Raw genomic sequence first — 25,475 nt, 5'->3', positions numbered from 1 at the left:
CATGCTTCAGCAGATCACCTACTTCCATAAGAAAATGCCTGCTCGCCTGTTGCTCTGCTGCCTGGTAACCTGAACGCAGGATTAGGGCTTAAAGACTGAGTTAAGACCGGCTCACTGAAAGCCAACAATAGAGAAACAAACACACACACACACACACACACACACACACACACACACACACACACACTTGTTCTTTCATTTTCCAAAACTCAGAGTACTTCTCTCCAGCAAATTCCCACAAAATATTTATTTCCCCGCAGGAGAAAATGCCCCCTGTGACCCCTCTTCCTGGGCCCGGGTTGAAAACTAGGCCGAGCAGAGACTTCTCCAACACATACTGCAGCACTTCCCTGCTCTCGGGGGGCTTTCAAGCACAGCCAAGGGGAGATGTTTTGATAAGCACCTGACACATATCTGTGCAAATCCGCCGTTCGAGAACAGCACAGAGGATTCCAGAGAATGTCTGGTATCTGCTGCACACTAACAACAGCTTACAGCACCTCGGCAGACCGCTACTGATACATGCAATGGACAAAAGTATTGGGACACCTGCTTCTTCATTGCTTCTTCTGAAATCAAGAAGTAGTGCAGGACTGCATGCCTAAATCACCACACGCCACAAACAATCTGGTGGAGACTGCTGACATTTTCAGTGTAAGACTGTGAGTAAGGAGGCTGTAATCACAGCTGAGACAGTGTGGGTCTCGAAAGGCAATGTTGAGTATTTCTAGCTTACAATAAAAATGAACATACATCCCACACTATGAACATCCTCCAAACTGGCAAACACTGTTTTCACTGTTTGAAAAATGCTTTGCTGCTTTGTGGCTGGGGCAACATACAACAACATTGCTCGATCATCAGCCTGTGAACTGACATCAGTTGGGTTATGCAACAGGACAATGACCCGAAGCACAAAAGCAAGAGCAAGTCCACCTCTGAACATCTACGAAGAAAGGGGGTTCTGGTGTGGCCTAGTCTTGACCTGAACCCCACTGAGATCCTTTAAGCATCTGCCAGAATTGTTCTGACTGGATCAGACTGATCTCCAGTTACAGGAAGCATGCAGTTCCTAATGAGTATTTAAACACTGCTTAATGTTTCCCCATGTTCTCATTGACTTATATTACATTTTGTTTGAGAATCTGAAAGCATTTATTTTGAAAAACATGCAAAAATGCAGGAAATCAAGGCTTGTACCTTTTTTGCAGCACTATACATCTGATATTTAGCTCAATAGCGTCTGATTTTCCACATTAATGCTAAAGTAAGCTGCATATGAGTGTATTTCTTATCAGTGAGGCACTAAGAACCTCCAGACATGCAATGTGATTATACTTGAGAGGTGCAGTAGAAAATGGGCCTGTAAAGAAAGGCAGAAACTGGAAAAATGCAAGCTTTCTCACACACACACACACATTTACACACACACACACACACACTGAGTCTGATTTTCCACTATTATAATGCTGTGTTACATTTAAAGCAGCCACTGGAGCAAAGCCCTCTCAAGCAGAGTAAGACTATGGTGGCTGGCTCTCTGTGTGTGTTGGTGTGTGTGTGTGTGTGTGTGTGTGTGTGTGTGTGTGTGCTTCTGGTTTGCTTTGGCGATGCGGGGGGGGGGGTGTGTTAAAGATGTTGAATGCCTTGTAGAGCTTAGATTGTGTGAGAAATGATCAGAAAAACAGAAACTACGTAGCTGAACTTGAAATGTTTGATCTATCACCACTGCTCGTCTAATCTGAGGTGAGCCCCAGAGAGTCTGAGTTCATGACTGCCTTATGATTAGAGTAATGCAGTAATGCAGGTCAGGCAGTAATACAGCCATGACACACTGTAATCAGACTGTGATTGGATTATGAGTGGATTGTGATCGGATTGTGATCAGATTATGAGTGGATTGTGATCGGATTGTGATGAATGGATTACAATCCGATTACGACTAGATTGCGATCAGATTATTCAGAGTGGATTGTGATTGGATAACAACAACATCACAATTTGATTGCGATTGGATAACAATGGGACTATGGTTGGATTATGATTGGATTGTGATCATATTCTAAATGGATTGTGATCAAAGTCAGATCATGATTGGATTATGCTCAGATTACATTTGGATTGCAATCAGTTTATGATTGGATTGTAATCGGATTGTGATTTGATTATATCTGATTCAGACTGCATTATGACTGGATTTTGATCTGATTATGACTGCATTGCAATCAGATAATAATTGGACTAGAAGCAGATTACGATCAGATTATGAGTGGATTGTGATCGGATAACAACAAGATCACAATTTGACTGCGATTGGATAACAATTGGATTGTGATTGGATTTCGATCTGATTCTGATTGTACTCCAATCAGAGACCACAATTCAATTGCGATTGGATAACAACTGGACTACAATTGTGATCAGATTTTAATAGGATTATGATTAGATTACATTTGGATTGCAATCAGATTATGATTGGACTTGGTCACACTAGGTTTGTTAACTTTGCTAAGGTAGGCGAAGTTCCCTGGAAAGGCCTCCCTGGCTAAACCCCGAAGCTGAAACCACAGCGAAAGCGACAATTCCTCACCTGAGGAAGTTTTCCAGGTCGTCACGGCTGCAGGTGGACCAGGATAGGTCGCTAGGGTTACGACCTTTGACCCACTCCCCTGACATAATGTGGGAGTGACCAGTGCAGGTGGCGTGGTCATCGTCGTGGCTCATGCCCATGCTGAAACAGAGGAAGACAGCGTTAGTTTCGAAAACATTCAAGCATGGGTCATTCAACATTTCACCATGGTAAGAAGAAGCTGATTGGACGTCAGCCCGTGAGGTCAGTACCTTTTTTTTTTTTGCTGTATTTCAGTCTACAGCAGTTTAGCCCCGCCCACTCACATGAAAGTAATGAGGAGTGTTACATACAAAAATAAGGACAACCCATGAAAGCCTTTGTCTTTAACATATTTAAACATACACAATATGGGCAAAAGTATTGGGACACTTGTTCATTTATTGCCCATTTATTATCCTGCAATTGTTTCTACTCCAAGGCTTTCTGCTAGATTTTTGACGACAACATTAATGAGGTCATCCTACCTCATCATATCCAACTCCCCAACTCACCTCAAAAGTATTGGGATGGAGCTCCACCATCCATCATTCCACTGCTCCACAGCTCAATGCTGGGGGGCTTTATACCCCTCTAGCCCACGCCTGGCATTAGACATGGCATGGTGCCAATCGGTTCATAATGATATCCTATTCTATTATCAGTACTTCTCTACAGGGACTAGACGAGCTCTGTGAGTGTGTTTGCGTATCTATGTCAGCGTCGGATGCAGCTTAAAGTAGCTGAATGCATTGATTAGAAGGGGTGTCCACAAACTTTTGCCCATGTACCGCCCAGCCTTTAGCGAGCACCATAACAATGATTCGTAGCACCGAAAGCACAGCAGTCCTGAAGTGCTGCTAGAGGGCTGATCTGTACAGAAACAGAAGGGGAATGTGAGGCAGGGCAAGCAGAAACAGCCGTTTTCCTCTCAAGCCCTGACCTACATTTCCAAATTAAAAACAACAACCGAGAAACGAACTAGCGGCACCGAAGCGCAGGAACTAATAAAGAACGTGGCGGGTGGATTTCCAGGGCGCGTCTCTTTCTTCCCTGACTCAAATAAAAGCAATAAAAGGCAGAGGACTCTCAGCGAGGGCAGGAGAGATCAGAGAAATCGCGTGGTGAGGCCTTTCCAGAAGACAAAAGCAGGTCTTCAGTGCTTTAGCAGAAGCCTGATGGTTCCCTCAATAAGCTCAAATCTTCATCAGCTGTCTGTACGTAGGGGCTGTGATGGAATGACTGGGGCAGAGGTGGCTTCTCATGAGGCATGAGGCCAAATGTGTGTGATGATCCCAAGCAAATTAAAAAGAATAGGCTTGTTAACACACACCACACACACATACACACACACACGTGAATTTCACTGCTAGAGTAACAACAGGTTCATAAAGCACCCAGCTCCATCAGACACGACAAAGTGATCTGCTTCAGGGATTACTGAACCTAGATTAGTAGAGGAACCTAGAAAAGTAAAGGTGCTACAAAGCATCCGATCAAGGTTTTTTACTGCCCAATCTGATCTAAGTCTCGTAATGCTATCGGACTATCGGCCGATACTGATCTGATCCGATCCGATCCAATCTCTGTATCTTTGGTAAAACATGCTAATCCACTATTTTAGCAGCAGTTTCTAAAATCAGACTGAATTCTAATTCTAATCTGATCTAAAAAATTCTAAAGTGTTTAATATCTTACAGACCAGTCTGACGGACCTACCAGACCATTCAGCTCATAGCTCCTTTACAACTCTGCAGTCAGATTACTTAGTGTGTGTGTGCATTAGCATTAGCATTAGCGTTAGCATCAGCATTAGCCTCCTCCTCGGTTCTGAATGCACGGTTCAGAGCTGGTTTAGTACCAAAGAAGAAAAGAGCGTCAGAACCAGAACCAGGAACCAGGCCAATTTCAACAGTAAAGACGAGACAGGAGGAACGTTAGATCAAATCCTCACAGCAATCCTCCTCCTCCCCCAAAATCTAGTAGAAAGCCTTCTTCCCCGGACAGTAGAGACAGTTACTCCAACAAGGAGCAGGATCACGTTTTTTTTTTTATGACGAAACAACAAATGAGCAGGTGTCCGTATACTTTTGTCCATTCGTTTTCATTGGTATTAGAGTTATTACAACATCCAGACATTCTAACCCCCTGCACTTTCACAGCTAGCGCTCTCTGCCCTCACCGTACTTCATATCGACTAACGATCACATTAGAAAGTAGATCAGATCCTAACGGATCACAGAGGCCAGGCCGAACTGAAGAGGCGGACCCAACCACTGAAGCAAGGAAATGGAGTTTGCGTAACTTCAGCGCTTTTATTTGTAGCTGGTTCCTCATCGCGGCCCAATTCCACATCTGGCTTACTGGCAATGCTGAGAGATTAGACTTTTATGATCTCCAACCCTGATTGCCTGTTTTTGTTTTTTTCAGCAGCTCCTCAAAACAAATGAGAGCTTAATGGATCAGAAATCTTGCTCATGCGAGACAAATGGCTGTGTAATGAAATGTAAATCAGAGACAGTAATAAAACCTGCCTACTCTACCATGCAGAAGCAAAAGGCCGACCTGCGTTTAATAGCAACAGCTGACTGCACCCGCTGAAGGAGCTTCAGATAATCAGACAGTGATCAGACAATGAGTTCCACCAGACTGCCTAAAGACAACCAGGGCCTCTGTCGTATTTCAGTTGTCTCGAAGAGCGTCGCAGATGCCAAATCGTGCCGCTTGTAAACGCGTGCTCGAGCGTGTAAATGTCAAGTCGACAAATTTAGCCTTCCCTAAAACACAAACCCCGTAGCACACCGGATTACAGCTTTAGCATTACACAAACACCGGCCCATTTAAAACCCCCAATATTCCCACTTTAATAGGTGTTTTACAGAGTGAGCACAATGGAGGCCTGTGTGTGTGTGTATGTGTGTGTAAGAGAGAGAGAGGGAAACACAGATGACAAGATGTGTGTGTGTGTGTGTGTGTGTGTGTGTGTTAGCGCCATGGCACCGCTACACAAGTGCACCCTCGGTTTCGGCACCAGTCGGACGCGGCGTGGGCCAATTCGCTGCTGCCAGCCTTTAAAGCTCCCTCGCTAGGCCCTCACCACCCTGCTGGCCGGCACTGGAGCGCACGCCGCGATAACTCTGCAACTCTAAAGCTGGCTCGGCCACAAAGCCTGCGCTAGCGCTAATATAGCTTTGGCTGTATTTCCAGGTAAATTTGATGTTGGCTGCCCCGTGCTGGCCTGTCTAAGGAGGAGCCAGTGAGAATAATGAGACGCCGCAGCGGTTGTGGGAAAAAGTTAGACCTACCCAGAGATGGAGCTCGCTTGGACGTGGGGCTAATACACTATATGGATACACTGTACGTTTTGGGACACACCTCTTTGATTCAGTCCCATGCAGGCCGCAGGGGTATAAAATCAAGCCCCTAGCCATGCAGTCAGCCTGTCTTACATACATTAGTGAAAGAACGGGAGGTTCTGAAGTGCTCACTGAACTCCAGCGTGGTTCTGTATGTAATAGGAGACACCGCTGCACCAACAACTACACTTCCCTTCTAGATCAGACCTCCTTCCTCCATCAGCTGTGAGGGGTATCAGCTGTGAGTGCCGAGCTCGGAGCATAGTGCAGACCTCCAGACCTGCTTTGGAAAGCAAAGAGGAACCAGTTCCTATTAATGCCTTTAGGTTTCAGAATGGGAGGTCATACAAGCTCATGTTTGCACAGTGTGCAAGTGTCCCAATACTTTTGTCCTTTTAGTGTAGAAATACATATATCTATTATATATGTCCGAAAGGAAAATTAGTGTATAACTAGGACAGTGTGTTATCTTGACTCACTTGTGCCCAAGCTCATGGGCGATGGTGAAGGCCAGGTTGAGTCCGTTGTCCTCCGCCAGCACACATTTCCTCTTGGTGCTGCACGTGCCTCCCAGGTAGGCGATGCCTGTGTAGAAACCAAATCCCACCAGAGTGAGGGAGGGGAAAGCACGGTTTCACCACAGACCTGACACTTCTCCAGCTTTATACGGCCTTGCAATTCGTCAAATCCAACCCATGAACCTATTTCTTCCTTCAGTCTATCTCCTGGCCAGATGTTTTCTCTGGGCCTGTTTTTCGTCTCTAGAAAATAATGAACAAAAAAAAAGTTCTTTATATTGATTACACGAAACGAGGCAGCTTCAAGGACGCTTCAGCGCAGGTCTGCTAACTTCGCGCTTGCTTTTTGAGAGTTGAGAGTTTTCGGTTCCTTGGCCTCCTCATGCCTGGGAGGTTTGGAATATTGACCCCATTTCTATTGCAATTACACTGGTGTGATTCTCCAGCCTGGGTAGCTGCAGTGCAGGAGCGAGGCTACGCAAGCAAGCAGTTCTCCGGAGGAAAGCACAGACATGCCAGTGCATCTCCCGCCATGAACCTGCCTAACCCCTTAATAATGCTGTCCTGGGCGTGATTTAAAGGGCAGTAAATTATGTGAAGCAATGGCAGATGATAGTACGGGGGCAAAAGTGCAGTTTGCCACTTTGAATCATCGTGCAGTTCGTGCCAAATATGACTTCCAGTGAGATATGACGGCATTACAGTTTCCCACAGTGTACTGTAAATACACACCGATCAGCCACAACATTAACACCACTTCTTGAAGGTGATGAAGATGTTGAAGCAGAAAAACAGACAAGCGTAAGAATCTGAGACACTCAGAACCAAACTGTGATGTTCTAGACAATGACTGGAGGGTCAGGACATCTCCAAAACATCCGCAACAAACAGGTCTTGCGGGGTGGTCCTGGTATGCAGCGGTCAGTGCACCTACCAAAAGTGCTCCGAAGAAGGACAACCTAGGGTCATGGGCAGCCAAGGCTCACTGATGGTCATGGAGGCCCCACCCTTCAGACGTCTTGTGAAGCCCATGCCTCAACACGTCCGTTACCAGGAACCTACATGATATCAGGGTAATGGTGGTATTAATGTTATGGCTGATTGGTGTTCAATAGCTGTCTCCCATCTTATCCATGACACTACTTTATTTTTTACTATGTTTATACTCTTATTTTAAACCAGTTGCGACATCCACTGCTTTGATTGGTGACAGCCCAAATCCGATGTTGGTTAGCAACGTTAGCCTAGCATCTCCCATCGAAAACTAAAGAAGCACACCTCAGATATCAAACATGTCTCGACTGATTGACTGTATCTGGGCTCAGTGATCAATCTCTTTAATCAGCTTATTTGGCAAACGACTCCTTTAAAACCAGGCCGGCAAGTAGTAGAGTTTAGAGCCTAATGTTATCAAAACAGAGGGTGTTAATTAGCGCCAGAGCTAAATCGTGCTAACAGCAAGGCAGAGATGTATAAAAACGAAGTAGAAGTACTTCACTACTGTACTTAAGTACCGAAAGTAAAAGTACAAGTATTGTGTTATGTAGTCCTGAACCGTGGCTAGGTAGCTAGCTATAAATATATATATATAAAAAAAATAAATAAATAAAAATAGTGTTCAAATCTCCGATCATAATGGTCTGGAACTGACTATCCAGTATAGCGCTGTGTTTGACATGCCATATCTACTGGTTTTTGTTTTGCATGCCCCCCCAAGACTGCTTTGATTGGTTCCTCTCAAGGGTTCTTCCTCTCGACCCGAGGGAGGTTCTCCTTGCCACTGTTGCCTCTAGCTTGCTCAAAAGAGGCTTGGAGCCTATATAAATAAAGCCTATAGAAGAAAAGAAACTAACACTACTGTCCAGGGAAGAAGACTTTCCACTAGATTTTGGAGGAGGTGCATTGCTGTGAGGATTTCATTGCATTCAGCAACAAGAGTTTTAGTGAGGTCAGGATGCTCACCTCATCATCCCCAACTCCCTAACTCAATATCCCAGAAGAACTGGATGGAGCTCCACCACCATCCATCATTCCAGAGAACACAGTTCTTCTTCCACTGCTCCACAGCTCCTCAATGCTGGGGGGCTTTATTATTATACCCCTCTAGCCCACACCTGGCATTAGGCAGCATGGTGCCAAAAGAAGCTATATATATATATAGACTGTTTTGATTGGTTCCTCTCAAGGTTTCTTCTCTCGACCCGAGGGAGGTTTTCCTTGCCACTGTTGCCTCTAGCTTGCTCAAAAGGGGCTCGAACCCGGATCTCTGTAAAGCTGCTGTGAAAAGCCTACATAAATAATTTAATAAATAATAAAGTTTAATAAAATGTTATGCATTTTAATACTTAAATGGTACATTTTAGAATCAACTACTCGCAATACTCAAGCACAAAAAATATTGAATACTTAAGTATGGAGCTTAATGAGCACTTCATTTACCGCCCCTACCAATCCTGCTGAGACTACCTCCAAACAATCGCAAGCGGAACCCGACTGCTAGCAAAGCTGCCCAGAAGACGCTAACGCCAGAAGCCATAACCAGGATAAGCCGAATGCCCGGTCCATGAGAGCTTCGAGGAAAGGCCCTTTCGTCTGCTATCGTAACAGGGCACCTACGAAGGAACTCCTAGCCTTTTAAAACCCCATCAATCTCGCAGTGGGCCGACAGCAATGACATCTTAAAGGGCTGTCGCATCACTGGGTATAGCCTTTCAACGTGTCTGCTCACGCACCTGGTTCGTGTCTGTTACTGGACATTACCCAGAAAGCCTCACTTGGCCCCGGACCGTCATAAATTAAACCAGTGACAAGAGAAAGAAATCAGCCCCAGATGGTTTTGTTGAAAAAGCAACAATTTCAGCGATTTCATTCGGGACTAGCGTGAATTTCGCTCCATCTGTGACTGACGTGAGCCAATTTGGAATCGATTTTTGGAATTTGACTTCATATTGAGAGAAATGTACATTATCACTTTTTTATTTTTAATAAGAAATTAGTAAGCTCGGCTGACACAGCATCAAAAGGTTGGGAATGCTCCACATTTGCTCCAGGATGTCTCTGTTCTGGAGTCTACGTGACTGTTACCGACTCGCCAGACTGAAGAAGTTCAAACCAAAAGGTCAAAAGGTCAGGCAGTGTGATAGCTGGTGCAGTAGCACAGCACTGGGCCGAAGCCAACTTGACCTTAAAGTAGGAATCAGCCGCATCAGAATTTCTTCAACCCTTAAAAGTCTGATCACGGATCAGCCGCGAAGATCCGAGCGTGTTATTGGTTCATAATACGGGACACCTGGGCATTCACCGTTTCTTCTGAAATCAAGAGTAATAAAATGAGCTGAACTCTGTCTCTACAGTCCAGGGAAGAAGGCTTTCTACTAGATTTTGGAGGAGGAGCATTGCTGTGAGGATTTGATTGCATTCAGCAACAAGAGTTTAGTGAGGTCAGGATGCTGGATGATGATGATCCCCACCCCACCTCATCATCCCCAACTCCCCAACTCAATATCCCAGAAGAACTGGATGGAGCTCCACCACCATCCATCATTCCAGAGAACACAGTTCTTCCACTGCTCCACAGCTCAATGCTGGGGGGCTTTATATACCCCTCTAGCCCACACCTGGCATGGTGCCAATATGTATTTATGAGTCCTATTCTATTGACGGTACTTCTCTACTTGGACTAGACAAGCTGTTTGTGTGTGTGTGCAACTTAAAGAAGCTATATATATATATATATATAAATAGCTATATATATATATATATATATATATATATATATATATATATAATTAAATTATTTTAATATATATTTTAAGATAATTATTATAATCATTTTTTTTGCATTATTTAAGCAGCATATTAAAAATATATAATATATATGTTACATTATAATATATATATATAGATAGTTAGATAATATAAATGATACATAAAATTATATTTGTGATTCCTAATATATATATTTTCTTATTTTACATATATTTATTCTTTTATAAAAAAATATTATAATGTACTGTATTTCCATTCGAAATGTAACTATAATGTATGTAATAATTTGCTTTTTAATTACATATGCAGCTCGTTAATTACACTGAAATAGTACTGCAGAACAAAACAGCCTCTTCTGACTGTTCTCCCGTCGCCTCTCTAACGTACACTACTCCACTACTCTGTATAACTGCTATATACAGCGTGTCAAAGTGACCGTGTAAGTAGCAAGTACGTACGTACGGCTGCGCTGGAGCCCCCTTCCCCCAACACATCCACATCCTGCCACATGTGTTCTCACTTTACCCCGTGTGAATAAATCACATTAGAGAAAGACGCTGTCAGATGAACTGTACTCAAGTCAGGAGAATCAAAGCCACACACTGGTGACGTGGCCAGAGACACTGTTCAATTTAATGCGGTTAACACTCTCTCTCTCGCTCTCTCTCTCTCTCTCTCTCTCTCTCTCTCTCTCTCTCACACACACACACACACTCACTCATACACACATCGTTTTCTTTTTTAAAATAAGGCAGCTGTTTAGTATCACAACGCTCGGCCTGCTTGAAGCGAAGAACAAGGCAGGAGACGGAAATAATCGTAGTGCTAATGTTCTGGCTGTTTTAAGCACTTCATAAAAAAAATCAAAGCCTTGAAGTTTCAGACTTATCGACTTATTTTGTTTAATACCGTAATCATTAAAAACCATAAATGAGGCAGTGCAGCTGCGGTGTTTACAACTACAGCCTAGAACCCGTCTGGAACCCGTCTGGAACCCGTCTGGAACACGTCTCCCGCGCTGGGAGCGCAGAACACTGAGGAATATGCTACCACTGACACGAGCTACAGTTTCCATCTGTGTGAACGTTCACAGAGAGAGAGAGAGACCAAACAGGGCCTGGTTTAACTGAACGTTGACTTATGCAATCTTAATTCTACACAGTGTGGACAAAAGTATTCGGACACACCTCCTAATCATTGAATAATTCAGGTGTTTCGTTCAGTCCGGCGGCTAGAGGTGTATAAAGTCAAGCCCTTAGCCATGCAGTCAGCCTTTCTCACACACATCAGTGAAAGAACGGGAGGTTCTGAAGAGCTCACTGAACTCCAGCATGGTTCTGTATGTAATAGGAGACACCGCTGCACCAACAACTACAACACCAAGTCAGCTGGTGAGATTTAGACCTTCCCTCCTAGATCTTCCTCCATCAGCTGTGAGTGGTGTTATTATTGAACAGTGGGAGCGTACTTTTTACTCAGCTCGTGTTTTAAGGGCTCCACTTCTACTTAAGTAATCTCCTGCTGTAGGATCTTTGCACTTTTATCTTAGGTCTGGATTCAGAAGCTTCCACCACTGCCTTTATCCATGAGGTGAAAGCCTGCAGAGCACTGAAATGCTCAAGCTTTCAAAAAGCTTCAGAAAGTTTCTGCAGGATAAAACAAGCCTCTGCTCTTCGAGTCACATCCCAACCTGTCTTTCCAAGAATATAGGTCGCCCCAGAACCTGCCAGAAATCTGTGGTGGAAAAACAGCCTTTCTTGAACCGCGTACAAGAACAGCAGGTTGATTGGAAAACAGATGTTGTCCTAAATTCTTACATGGATTTTTCCCTGCTTCATTTCGTCCCATTTCTTTGGGTTTTTTTTTTTTTACAACCATGCAGAGCGGTAATTATACCCACCCTGTCTGTCCTCCCCTAGATTTACAGTAAAAGCTCAAGCCAGGCTGTATATCGTCCATGTCTGAATGCATTTCTGTGTTCGCCTTCTGCGGTCCGCTGGGCTGAACAGGGGGGCAGGAGCTGTTCTCGATGCTTGCTGGAGGTTTATGGTGTGTAATCAGGTAGAGTAAGAGCCTTATTGTAAAGAAGAGATGATTGACAGGTTGACTGACCAGGGGAATTGCACATACACACACATAAATGTTATGACAACCCATGAAAACCTTTGTCTTTTTGAACATATTTAACACAGACAGATGGAATTATATATGGATAATTACTGTAATTAATAGAAATGTAATTTTGAACCAGCCCCCGCCCCCCCGGCCTCTGCCCCGCCCACATTTGTTAGTACTTTAAATATGTAAATTTTTAGAACCAGATTTAAACCTCAGTCGTTTAGTCTGATCTGATCTTGATTGATGGTTGAAGTGAGTGGTGGTGAAGATCACCATCATGGCCAGATCCAGAGAGCTCTCTGAGGCCTTCAGAAAGAAGGTTGGAGATGCAGAGGAGTCTGGGAAGGAGGTTTAAACAGATCTCAGAACTGTTAGAAATAAGCCGCTGCTCCACTGTCCACTACATAATTTACCAGTGGAACAGCTGACCAACATGGCCAGGTCAGACCGTCCCAGCAAGTTCAGCCCAAGATGAGTAAAGAAGCCTCCAACAGTCCTACAATGTCATCACAGGATCTACAGGTAGCTCTCGCCACAGCTGAAGTCAAACAACAGCATCTACCATTAGAAAGAGACCACACACACATTGGATTTTCATGGGAGGAAACCCTTACTGTCAAAAACCCACCAGAGCAAGACTGAGGTTTTCCAGAGATCACCTAGACCGAGACCAGGACATCTGGAATAATGTGCTTTGGACAAATGAATCCAAAGTTGAATTATTTAGACACAGTATCAGAGGACATGTTTGGTGTAAACCAGACACAGCATTTGAGCTCAACTGGGAAGCATGGAGGTGGAGATGTCATGATTTGGGGCTGCTTTTCTGCAGTAGGGCTTGGAGAGCTGTCCAACATAGAGTCCACTAGGAGTTCTTTATTGTGTCAGAGGGCATTTGAGGAAGAAGTGAGACCATCTGTCTAAAAACTGAAGCTGAAACATCACGCAGCTGAAAGATTTCTGCATGGAGGAGTGGGGAAACCTCGCATTATATATTCTTTCGCATATATATATATATATGGGGGAGGTACCAGCTATTAGGGCAGGGCACTCTCTCTATGCAAATACAGCTCTGGAAAAAAATTAATTATTATTATTATTTTTAATCTGCATCTCTACGTGTCTGGCTGCTGTTTTATTCCAGGCATTTCATCAAACAAAGCTGAGTGAGCTGAATTTGCAGAGTATGAATGTCATAAAGTCCCAACAGCAATGTGAAAGAGTAGTGGAGAGCCGGCCGAGACATGAGAGCTGTGATTGGCCGTCAAGGTTATTTCACCATGGTGATTTCTGAATGCTCTCAAAGTTCAGATATTAGTACTATGTTTAAATCTGAATAATAACTTCATTTATTTGAATTATTATAATCATTTCTTTGCATTATTTGAGCAGCTGTTTTTGAGCAGTTGTCATTTCTGCAAAAAAATAAATGCTCTAAATACTTACATTTGTATTTGGAATTTAGGGGAAATGATGTCCATGGTTAATGAAATACAACGCAAATGTCAATTTCCCTTAAACAGACTAGAAATAGTAAAACCAGAGAAACTGATCATATAGGGAGGTCCGGAGCTGTATATGAATCCTAAAAGGCTTAAAACAGTGTAATGTGAGGCTTTTTACCTCGTTTACTTACAGAAACAGACTGACTTGCTGTTGACTTTTGAATATTAGCACTATAGTAAGACTCCAGCAAGCCAGCAAGGCCTTTTTAATGGGAGTAGATGAGCTGCACAAGCATGAATTCCAATGTTCTTGCTTTTAAACGGGCAATAAATTTGAATAATTTACAATTTTTCAGTTCTTTAGCACAGAAATTATGATAAACGACTATGAAACGAAACACACTCCCTCTTTCGCCACATTATTCTAAATGGCTACATCATTCAGTACATTGCAAAACAAAGCCTATCCACACTCCACACACACATACACACACAGCCATAAGCCTGGGTTGCTGGCACTGTGCAGCCTGTGAGGTAATGCAGGGCCGTGTTGTTCGTGGCACGGCGCAAAATCGGGCAGGCCAGCACTTCTGAAGTGTAAAGCTGGGGAACAATGAAACGAATTCACTGGCCCAGCCTATCGCAGGCTCCATCTGACTCAGCGATTGTTGGAAACTTGCAGGATCAAGCGCAGTCACTGCTCTCCCCAGGGACTCGGCGCGGGACGTCCAGCCAGACAGGGTCGGAAAAAAGGGCCGGAGCAAGGATCCCTCGCATGGCTACACTCACAAGCGCTCCCACGGGCCGGGCAGCGATATTTTTGTAATTATTTATTCGGGGTTAATTAGCCGTTAGCACACGAGGAACACGCCGCACTCAGCAGCTCGGGGATTGTCCTAGCTCAGCAGTGCATGGACCGAGCGGGCCAGCTCGGCAGAATTAGGACACCGGCTTTGTTTCTGACCGCCAAGCGTCCGGCCCCAGACATGACACTCGCCGGCCCAACACACACATGCCTGAGGAGGAGAATGAGTCATCTGATTCCTGCTGAACAGATAGCAAACAGCATCTCTGACGCAGGGGTGGACGATATGACATCATTACCCACGGTGGAAATTGACTGGGGGGCTTTTTATGGTCCATGGAACTAATTAACAGTCCATGTAATAACAACGTATTAGTGATGTAATCACTTTTACAGATGCATTACCGTAGTACTTCTAAAAGATGTAACCGGAAAAGCAGCAGCAGCTCATATAAATACAATTCTCAACATGTTATAACACATGTATAACCACGTAAGACTGAATACACTGGTAAAGCTATGGAGAAACGCTTGTGTAATTACATGAGTCAAATTGGGACCCTTGCCGTAATCCACGTTTTTGTCAATCGACCAATCCCAATCGTCATTCCTTACAGCTTACTGGTTAAATCTTCCAAGCATGGTTTCTGGGGTTTATCCTTGGGACCTTCAGACCAACCTTAAGGCTTGTCAATTTGTCCATCTGTCCTGTTAGTTTCCTGCAAAGTGGACTACACACTCTGTTCAGACATTTTAAGGGCAGTTCCAGACCACAGGGAGTGAAAATGTTCAGCTGGAGGTCAGCCCCCTTTCGTAGTTACTGCCGACCATTCCATCTGACCATCCTTCATACGTCTGACCTTCTTGCAGGCTACTGGGTCATGGGTAAGTAATTGGCAACAGTTTGAGCTCCTAGTTTGGCCTGGTATGATATATCTGCTATACTGCCCACCGATCTTCCAATGACGCCCCAGCTAGCATGCCCATGTGGGGTCCTTTTTGGGTAACCCAACTGGGAATCAGGCGTTTTATCCTTGGGTTGCCCACCTGAGTCAGTGATGGGACCAGGAGTGGTTAAGTATGAGCTCCATCTTGGTTAGACTGGGCCTAGATGGGACCCATGCGAGATTAAGGTGGGCTGTAACAATAGGGCCCATTCGGGAAGCTCCAGTAACAAAGTATCTATCCATCTCAGAGCCCATGTCCACCTGGAACCTACCTAGCATTCCACATTCCACCCTTGTGAGGCCTACATGAGCATGTTGGTCCAATCCAGGGCGCTTGCTATCTGTCAGGACTCTCCACGACCTCTCTCTTCTATTTTTTCCCTCTGTGTTTAGGTTGCTTGTAATCCAAACAGAAGAAGTGGGAAGCCGCTCTTATATCGAGGATATTAATCTCCAGGCCCCTCCCACCCCCTCAAGAAGTGAGCAAGTGGTCAGGCTGCTTTGATAAGAGGCGGTGAGATAACAAACATGAATTCAAACTAAACAGACCCATCCATTATGAGGCCACTTTCTGCTTTCTCAAGTCCCTCCGAAGTTATGTCTGGGCGCAGGAAATATACAGGGCAGTGACCGAACCATAACAGTGCTCATTTTCATAAAACTTTCGCAGAGGCTCAGTAACTGGCTTTCACCAAGTGGAACTAGGTCACGTTTTGAATGGGGTGACACAAAGGCTCAGAAGGTCTTTTGATTAAGAGGCCGCTGGAGGAGCCGAACCCGGACGAGCCCCCCATTTGCTCTCAAAGCTGCACGTCAGCACCCAGACCACTGTTCCAAAATCCCAAATCCTTGAGTTTCCAGTATAAACGTCCACCGTCAGAGACATTAGACCGGGCCTGCAGTGTGTCCTATATCTTTACTGGACTTAATACCTAAACAATACATATCTAAAAACAACCAGTACTGCAAAGCAGACGAGAAAACATCACCATGGTAACAGCATTACTAGAATTACAGTGCCGTTCCTGTCTATATGCAGGGTCATGATGTTAGCCACTATTTATAATATATATACACAGTCTAATCAGACTATTATGATCATCCCTGGTTTGGAATGAACTCGGCCCATTATACTCACTTCCCCTATTCTCCAATGGTCAGGACCCCACAGGACTGACCACCACTGAGCAGGTGTTTTTTGGGTGGTGGGTCATTCTCAGTACTGCAGTGATACTGACTGATGTAGTGGTGGGGATGGCGTGTTAGAGTATGTTGCTATGGGGGTCTGTGTGGATCAGATACAGCAGTGCTGCTGGAGTGTTTAAACACTCTGTCCACTCAATGTCCACTCTATTAGATACCCCTACCAAGATGCCCCACCTTGTAGATGTAAAGTCAGAGACAGAAGCTCTGTATCTGCTGCTGCACAGTTTGTGTTGACCATCCCTTAGTTCTTCAGGACGCTGCCCACAGGACACTGCCCACAGGACGCTGTTGACTGGATATTTCTGGTTGGTGGGCTTCTCTCAGCGCAGAAGTGATGCTGAGGTGTTTAAGCACTCCAGCAGCACTGCTGTGTCTGATCCACTCGTACCACCCCAACACACAGTTACAGTGTTATTGCTATTGTGGCGCTAGCATCACTACCGCATCAACCTCTGGCCTTGCCTAGCCGAGCTACCGCAGAGACCGCCGACCACGCACAGCACTGCTACTGCTGCAATCACTGGTCATGCCCAGCATCGTTAGCATTCACAGCATTAGCTACCACAGCGACCACCAGCCTTGCTGAGCGTCAGTACCTTGGCGTTAGCATAACTATGACGGTGCCATGTTCATGAGGTCCTGGACCCTTCAAATCTAAAACTAGTAAATATATGATCTACATCTTACGGCTCTGAGGGCAAGTCCTTCACCAGAGCCATGAAACATAATAGAGGTCAGTTTATTCCACTGAACCTTTTTCACAATAAAAAGCAGATATTTTGGTGCCAAACTCCCTTCTGTTGAAATGTCATTGATGATTCTATGCAGCCAATGGCGGCCCAGCAAAACTAGGCTTGTTTCTTGTTTCCTTTCCACTGGCATTTGCAAACAGGGACAGCACTGCTGTGAACATGGTGGCATGCCACTCATTCCGAAGACTGATGGGACCAGGTGGCTGACATTTCACCTGATTACGATATCTTGTCTGCCCTAATTAGAGGCACTTTAAAAAGGGCTTAGACTCTCAGAGTGAAAAGACAACCCCTGGAGAAGTGGGAGAGAATTGCTCAGATGCTAACGCTCTATTTCGTTTTCGTGAGCTTCTTTTCCTTTATTTCTTTTTTCTGTGAACATCTTTGGTCCCATCCCAACTCCTGTACCACAAACTCCTTCCCCGAGCCCACAACTAGGTCACACGTCCACTGTCACTCGGAGTGAAACATAGATGAAAACATCTATTATGTAAGAGGTCGCCATAACCCTCACATTATACATACAGCTAGTGTCAATATACAGAAGACGCCGAAAAGGAGGCAGCGCAGGCTGAGCACTCCCAAGAAACTCCAAACATGGCAGCTCGTCCGGAATGTTTAGGCTAAGTTTATGGTGCAGATGGTTCATATGCAATCTTCTCCGAAAGCTTCCTACAGTACAGGAAACCTCACAGTAAACCTACCCAGCAGGGGAGCTTATAAAACCGGGGAGGCACTTCATAGCGGCAGATGTCGAGATCCTCCTCCCAGACCCCAGATTGCACAATGTTCTGAACAGCACTATATTTCAAATGCCTCTTTCTTCTCCTATACCTGATATAGAAGTGGAAGAAGCTTCGACGGACGTACAGCTCAAACCCCAAATGTCAGTCCCACTGGCAAGACATGATGAGGAGAAGATGATTCTCACGCTTCAAAGATGAGAGGTTGAGATGTTTGCCAGGGCACCTAAGGCCAGGAAGCTGTCCTCAGACTGTTCTCTATTGCATGTCTTTGGAGTTTTCCTGACCTTTCTGACCTCGGACTGGTATGTTTCCATTATGGTAGCTGATGGGGGCATGAGGGCTTTCACAGAAGCAAGGCTCGCTCTCTGTGGGGTTGAGGAACAGCTACGGTTCAGTGAAGCAAACATCAACAGGATATAACAAGGCCATGCAGCTGACAGGGAGGTACCCGCTGTAACCAAACAGCCCTCAGGACATGGTGTCAGGCAGGTTCCTGAAGCAGGAGAAATGGCCAGACTGTGATGGCTAGACGACTGGCTCGGAACATCTCCAAAACATCATCAGGCAGGTCTAGTTTGGGGAGTTCCTGGTATGCAGTGTATGGTCGGCACCTACCGAACGTGAGTGCTGCAAGGTAGGACAATAGGTGAAGCAGCGACAGGGTCATGGGTGCCTGGGTCAAGGCCTGGAGGTCCTACTTCACAGGATCTGCTGCTAACGTCTTAGTGCCAGATTCCGCAAAATACCTTTGGAGATCTTCTGGAGAGCTGGTTTACACGATACTACTGTTATGGAGCATGGGTGCACAGCAGCTGTATTCTCTCATCTCAACAGCTCACTCAAAGGCGATGAAAACATCAAGGCGAGATGTTTCTCCAAAGCCAGGAAAGCCATCTGACACCTGTTCACACCTTTATCTTCGCGAATGAATTTATCGCTCCTCATCCAGATCCTATCTCCAAAAGGTTCCCTTTGAATAAACTGGAAAAGAGCCCATAGATCTAAAAGAGAGCTCTTCCTGCTTGCGCAAAAAGGGGAATTCCTCTCCGTCGGTAATTACAGCTGCCAGATCTGTGAGATTACAGTGTGCATGTCACTCTACTGCTGCGTTCTCTTCACTGGCTTCCTGTAGCTGCCCAAATCAGATTCAAACCCCTGACCTTGGCCTACAAAGCCCAGAATGGACCAGCCCCTCCGCACTTGATGACGATGGTCAAAAGCCGATCTGCACCAAGAGCCCTTCCAGCTTCAAGTACTGCTCGGCTCGACCCGCCATCCTTTCAGATCCACGGAAGACGAGCGTCCAGACTTTTTACTGTCCTGCACCGAAGTGGTGGAACAAGCTTCCCCTGTGTTCCCGAACAGCAGAGTCCAACGCTCGCTGTCCTCAAACCCAGACTGAAGACCCTCCTCTTCTGAGAGTACTCAGGCGAAGAGAAGAGTACTATGGTCACTTTGCTGACTTGTGTTTAGTAGAGTCTAAACTTAGAAGATCTTTGAATTATTAGTCTATTCAAACTAGCTGAGGTTTTTCTTGGGTAAATAGCAAAGCACTTTTGTAAGTCGCTCTGGAGAAGAACGTCTGCTAAATGCCTTAAATGTAAAAATGTAAATGTAAACATTGTCTAATGTGGTTCAGAGGAAGTCACAGTCATGTCGAGTCCACTTAAAAGTGCAGGACGTTGCAAAGCCTTCTCACCCAGACAGTCCATTTAATCGTCTGTTGCTTCATTAGAGCTTTGACGTGTGTGTTGCCATAATACTTCCATGAAAAATATAAGGTGTTTTCCACCAGTTTCTACATTTAAATGGCCCTCAAATACGAAAAAAGCAAGCTGACTTGGCTTTTTTTTTTTTTTAGACTGAACCCAGTTTTTGGCTTCGAAGCGCATAAACCAAAGTTTGGAATGGACGAGTTCCAGCATTGCATAACCCGAACGGGAGGATTCCTAGGCAGTACGCTCATTTATAAACCACTATGTTTAGAATGATATAAATCAATCTCTGAAAAAGAAACAAAAAAACGTATGTATACACATACTATAAAAAAACGACAGTACTCCAGGACTGAAGCTGTAGTGGGTGAAGAACCCGCTTAATATTTCAGAGCACAGCTTAAACTAAGCCCAATGAAGCCTAAGCTAGGTGTTAAACAGCCCATATCACGGAAAACCAAACATCAGTATGACATAATACGTAAACATGGTAAACACATTGAATGATGTTGAGGTCTGGAGTGAGCAGGCCATTGTTCTCGGGACAGCAGTTTGCTTTGATTAAATGATCTACGACCTTGAGTCGTCTTCTGTCCTCTCACAGTGGATGTTGTCAGATCTGAAGAATTTGATGTAATATGTAAACATGGTAAACACATTCAGCGATGTTGAGGTCTGGAGAGATCAGGGAAAACGGTTTCAGCATTTGCAGCATTTTGATTTGATTTAATGCTTCTTTTTAGACTCACATCTTCTGGCAGTTGAAGGACATCTGGAGATCTGAAGCTCTCTCATAGCTTTGCAAAGTGCTGTTCATCTGATAGGAGCGGTTGTGGTGGTCTACCAGGTCTTACAGGGGGTTGGTAGGTGTCACATTTTCATGTATGCCATCCCTTCTGTGAAATTCGCTACTTTTAGTACCTCTCACATTCTCCTCCTGGGACTGTGGGTCTGCTGGAGGATCCTGGAGGAAACACTGAACAGCATCTTCTGAAAAATGAAGGCTGTTTTGCTGGGAATTCAATAACTCAAGGTCGGTCTCAGACCTTCGCACAGTGCTGTATTTCGGATTGAGATTCCTCAATAAAAGCCGGATCTTGGTGTTGAAGGCTCTGAGAAGAGACCTTGCTGATGTTCTTCCAGACAGGACTTCAAAATGCCAGGTTGCTTTCCTTCCACCGCAGCGGCTGTCGCCACTTATGACTTCCTACCTTTCTAACCGAGCGATTGGTTCCATAAATAATAACAGTTCGCCGGAGAGCTGCGTGTTTTTCTAAGGGGATACTTCCAGCAAAGTGAGGTGAGGCTTGATACCTATGAGATCATTGCTTTGGTCCGCTTCCATGACGGGGCCTTTGTGGATCTGCGGCACTTTATCCCAATCGTTGTCATTCGTACGAGACTCACCAGGCCAGGGCAGAGCTGTTATTCTAAGAAGCTCTTTCTAGATGTTTCCACTAGAAAAAAAGACCATATACAGTAAAACGGCTGGCCGGCAGCATAATCCTAATCATGCAGAATGTATGTCACGGTAAGAAAGACGTGGAAATCCGACGGCCCGAAGTGGAATTGGCTGGATTCGTTTAACGTGTCTTTACAGTGTACGCTTGGCCGGCTGATACTGTAGCTGGGCTATACGTTCTTGAGCTCCATGTCAATCTTCTCCCAAAGGGAGCCTGGGCCACCCAGAAGGAAAAGCAGTCCACACACACATGCCATTCCAAGAGCGGAGTGGTTTTTGTCTGAATAATAGCACTACTGTGACCAAGCTGGTTCCATCATGCCATATCAATTATGTTCCACCCCACTTCTCAGCCTGACAATGTGCTCCTTCTCTGCCTGTAGACACATTTCAGCTTTGCGATTGGCCTTCTATTATCCACACACTCTGGAAGGGGCATAACCTGAGTTACCAAATATACTCCAGGCTTTTCTAGCAGTGTTTGCTTTCTGTGCAATTGCGTTCAAAAATGGAAATCCAGGTTGAGAAAGTACTGATTCACCTCAGGATTTTGTTGCAACTGTCTGTATGGCTCTGCTAAAAGACATAACCTGAGCAAATAATGGCTTTTCTAGCAGTGCATGCTTTCAGAACAGTTGCGTTCAAAGATGGAAATCCAGGTGCATGAAGTACCGATCCACCCCAGGATTTTGTTCCAACCTCTATGGACCTGCTGCAGTTAAAGTTCATAACCTGAGCTAATATATACTCCAGGATGTTCGAGCAGTGCATGCTTTCAGGGCAGTATTGTTCAAAGGTGGCAAATCCAGGTCCATGAAGTACTGATTGATTCACCCCAGGATTTTGTTCCAACCACCTCTATGGACCTGCTGCAGCTAAAGTTCATAACCTGAGCTAATATATACTCCAGGATTCTCGAGCAGTGCAGGGCAGTAATACTGTTCAAAGGGGGTAAATCCCAGTCCAGAAAGTACAAATCCACCCCAGGATTTTGTTGCAACTGCCTGTATGGCTCTGTTAAAAGACATAACCTGAGCAAGTAGAGGCTAGAAGGATTTTCTAGCAGTGCATGCTTTCAGAACAGTTGCATTCAAAGATGTAAATCCAGGTGCATAAAGTACCGATCCACCCCAGGATTTTGTTGCAACTGCCTGTATGGATCTGCTGCAGTTAAAGTTTGTAACCTGAGCAAATATATACTCCAGGATGTTCGAGCAGTGCATGCTTTCAGGGCAGTTGCATTCAAAAATGGAAATCCAGGTCCATGAAGTACTGATCCACACCAGGATTTTGTTCCAACTGCCCGAATGGCTCTGCTAAAAGACATAACCTGAGCAAATAGAGGCTAGAAGGCTTTTCTAGCAGTGCATGTCAGAACAGTGGTGTTCAAAGATGGAAATCCAGGTCCATGAAGTACCGATCCACCTTGTTCCAACTATGGATCTGCTGGAGCTAAAAGACGTAACCTAAGCAAATATATACTCCAGAAGCAGTGCATGCTTTCAGGGCAGTTGCCTTCAAAAGCGTCAAATCCAGGTCCAGAAAGTACTAATCCACTGCCTGGATGGCTATTTATTTGTCCAGGTTACATCCCTTAGCTGCAGGAGAGCCATACAGGCAGTTGGATCGAAAACCAGGGCCGTATATGTACTGTCTGGACCTGGATTTGCTCACTTGTTAAAGCTCACATCTCCTTTAACGCACCTCCTAATCCAAATCCTTTCAGGCAAATGCGAGCGCTGATGGGCGATGGCTCATTTACAGTAAGCTCTGAGGACAGACATTTCAGCACATTAGCAGTTCGCTCTATTAACAGACTCGGCGTGGACGGATTGGGGGTCAGGTCACCTGCCTCATTGAATCTGTGGGGGTCACAAGGGGCCAAACTATTTCCAAATGCCCCCCACGGAGAGGTCCTGAACTGGAACTCGGGGCAGCTGTTGCTGACCCTACCCAAGCGGCCTTCCTCTGTCAAGTGTACAGGGGAGGTCTGGGGATAGCATGGTGACAGCTATCCCCAGCGAGAGCCTTCCTTAGAAAAGGGTTCTACAAAGGGTTCTTTAGTCAATGGTTCTTGATCGAGCGACTCAAAGAACCATCTGGATGGTTTAATGGTTCTTCGTGGACGTATACATGGATGTATCTCACGCTCCGCTAGCTTTAGCATCACATCTTCTTCTAATTCTAATTCCACTGTTGACTAGCTTTCATTTTTACTGCATTGTAAATAATCATATTTATATATATATAATTATATAATTATAGCATACCTACCTAACTACAGTATACCTAGCTCTAATTTAGCTTTAGTGTTACTAGCTCTAATGCTAACTACAGTATACCTAGCTCTAATTTAGCTTTAGTGTTAGCTAGCTCTAATGCTAACTACAGTATACCTAGCTCTAATTTAGCTTTAGTGTTACTAGCTCTAATGCTAACTACAGTATACCTAGCTCTAATTTAGCTTTAGTGTTAGCTAAATCTAATTTTAACTCTAGTGTTAGCTAGCTTTAACGTTTACTATAGTATACCTAGACCTAATATTAACCCTGTTACACAACACCTTTAATGTTAGTCAGCTCTAACGTTAATTATAGCAAACCTAGCTCTAATTAAACTTTAATGTTAGCTAGCTTTAATGTTAACTACAGTATAACTAGTTCTAATTTGTAGTTTCAAATGTTTTTAGGTAACTCTGTTAGCTAGCCTCTAACTCTAGCGTTAGCTAGCTCTAATGTTAACTCTACTTAACGTTAACTGTAGTTCTAATTTGAACTCTGATAGCTAGCCTCTAACTCTAGCGTTAGCTAGCTCTAACGTTAACTCTAATTAACGTTAACTGTAGTTCTAATTTGAACTCTGATAGCTAGCCTCTAACTCTAGTGTTAGCTAGCTCTAACATTAACTCTAATTAACGTTAACTCTAGCTCTAATTCGAACTCTGATAGCTAGCCTCTAACTCTAGCGTTAGCTAGCTCTAACGTTAACTCTAATTAACGTTAACTCTAGCTCTAATTTGAACTCTGATAGCTAGCCTCTAACTCTAGCGTTAGCTAGCTCTAACGTTAACTCTAATTAACATTAACTGTAGTTCTAATTTGAACTCTGATGGATTGCCTCTAACTCTAGCGTTAGCTAGCTCTAACATTAACTCTAATTAACGTTAACTCTAGCTCTAATTTGAACTCTGATGGCTAGCCTCTAACTCTAGTGTTAGCTAGCTCTAACGTTAACTCTAATTAACGTTAACTCTAGCTCTAATTTGAACTCTGATAGCTAGCCTCTAACTCTAGTGTTAGCTAGCTCTAACATTAACTCTAATTAACGTTAACTCTAGCTCTAATTTGAACTCTGATGGCTAGCCTCTAACTCTAGTGTTAGCTAGCTCTAACGTTAACTCTAATTAACGTTAACTCTAGCTGTAATTCGAACTCTGATAGCTAGCCTCTAACTCTAGCGTTAGCTAGCTCTAACGTTAACTCTAATTAACATTAACTGTAGTTCTAATTTGAACTCTGATGGATTGCCTCTAACTCTAGCGTTAGCTAGCTCTAACGTTAACTCTAATTAACGTTAACTCTAGCTCTAATTTGAACTCTGATGGCTAGCCTCTAACTCTAGTGTTAGCTAGCTCTAACGTTAACTCTAATTAACGTTAACTCTAGCTCTAATTTGAACTCTGATAGCTAGCCTCTAACTCTAGCGTTAGCTAGCTCTAACGTTAACTCTAATTAACGTTAACTGTAGTTCTAATTTGAACTCTGATGGATTGCCTCTAACTCTAGCGTTAGCTAGCTCTAACGTTAACTCTAATTAACGTTAACTCTAGCTCTAATTTGAACTCTGATAGCTAGCCTCTAACTCTAGCGTTAGCTAGCTCTAACATTAACTCTAATTAACGTTAACTCTAGCTCTAATTTGAACTCTGATAGCTAGCCTCTAACTCTAGTGTTAGCTAGCTCTAACGTTAACTCTAATTAACGTTAACTCTAGCTCTAATTTGAACTCTGATGGCTAGCCTCTAACTCT

At 44.3% G+C, this 25,475-nt stretch overlaps 1 protein-coding gene across 1 annotated transcript in view; it reads right to left on the bottom strand.

Moving 5' to 3' along the window:
* The window catches only part of adamts17 (ADAM metallopeptidase with thrombospondin type 1 motif, 17), a 119,654-nt gene that overhangs the window by 57,554 nt on the left and 36,625 nt on the right, over nt 1-25,475 (bottom strand). Inside the window, exons 8-9 of the mRNA XM_072660045.1 lie at nt 6,444-6,549; nt 2,591-2,731 (exon numbers count right to left, since the gene is read on the bottom strand). Coding sequence (XP_072516146.1) covers nt 2,591-2,731; nt 6,444-6,549 — 247 coding nt within the window. The remainder of the gene's footprint in view (nt 1-2,590; nt 2,732-6,443; nt 6,550-25,475) is intronic.

This window comes from Salminus brasiliensis, chromosome 17 (genome assembly GCF_030463535.1).
Source record: "Salminus brasiliensis chromosome 17, fSalBra1.hap2, whole genome shotgun sequence".
Lineage (NCBI taxonomy): Eukaryota > Metazoa > Chordata > Actinopteri > Characiformes > Bryconidae > Salminus > Salminus brasiliensis.
Note: the sequence above shows the minus strand (reverse complement) of the source record. Positions and strands in the feature narration are given on the sequence as shown.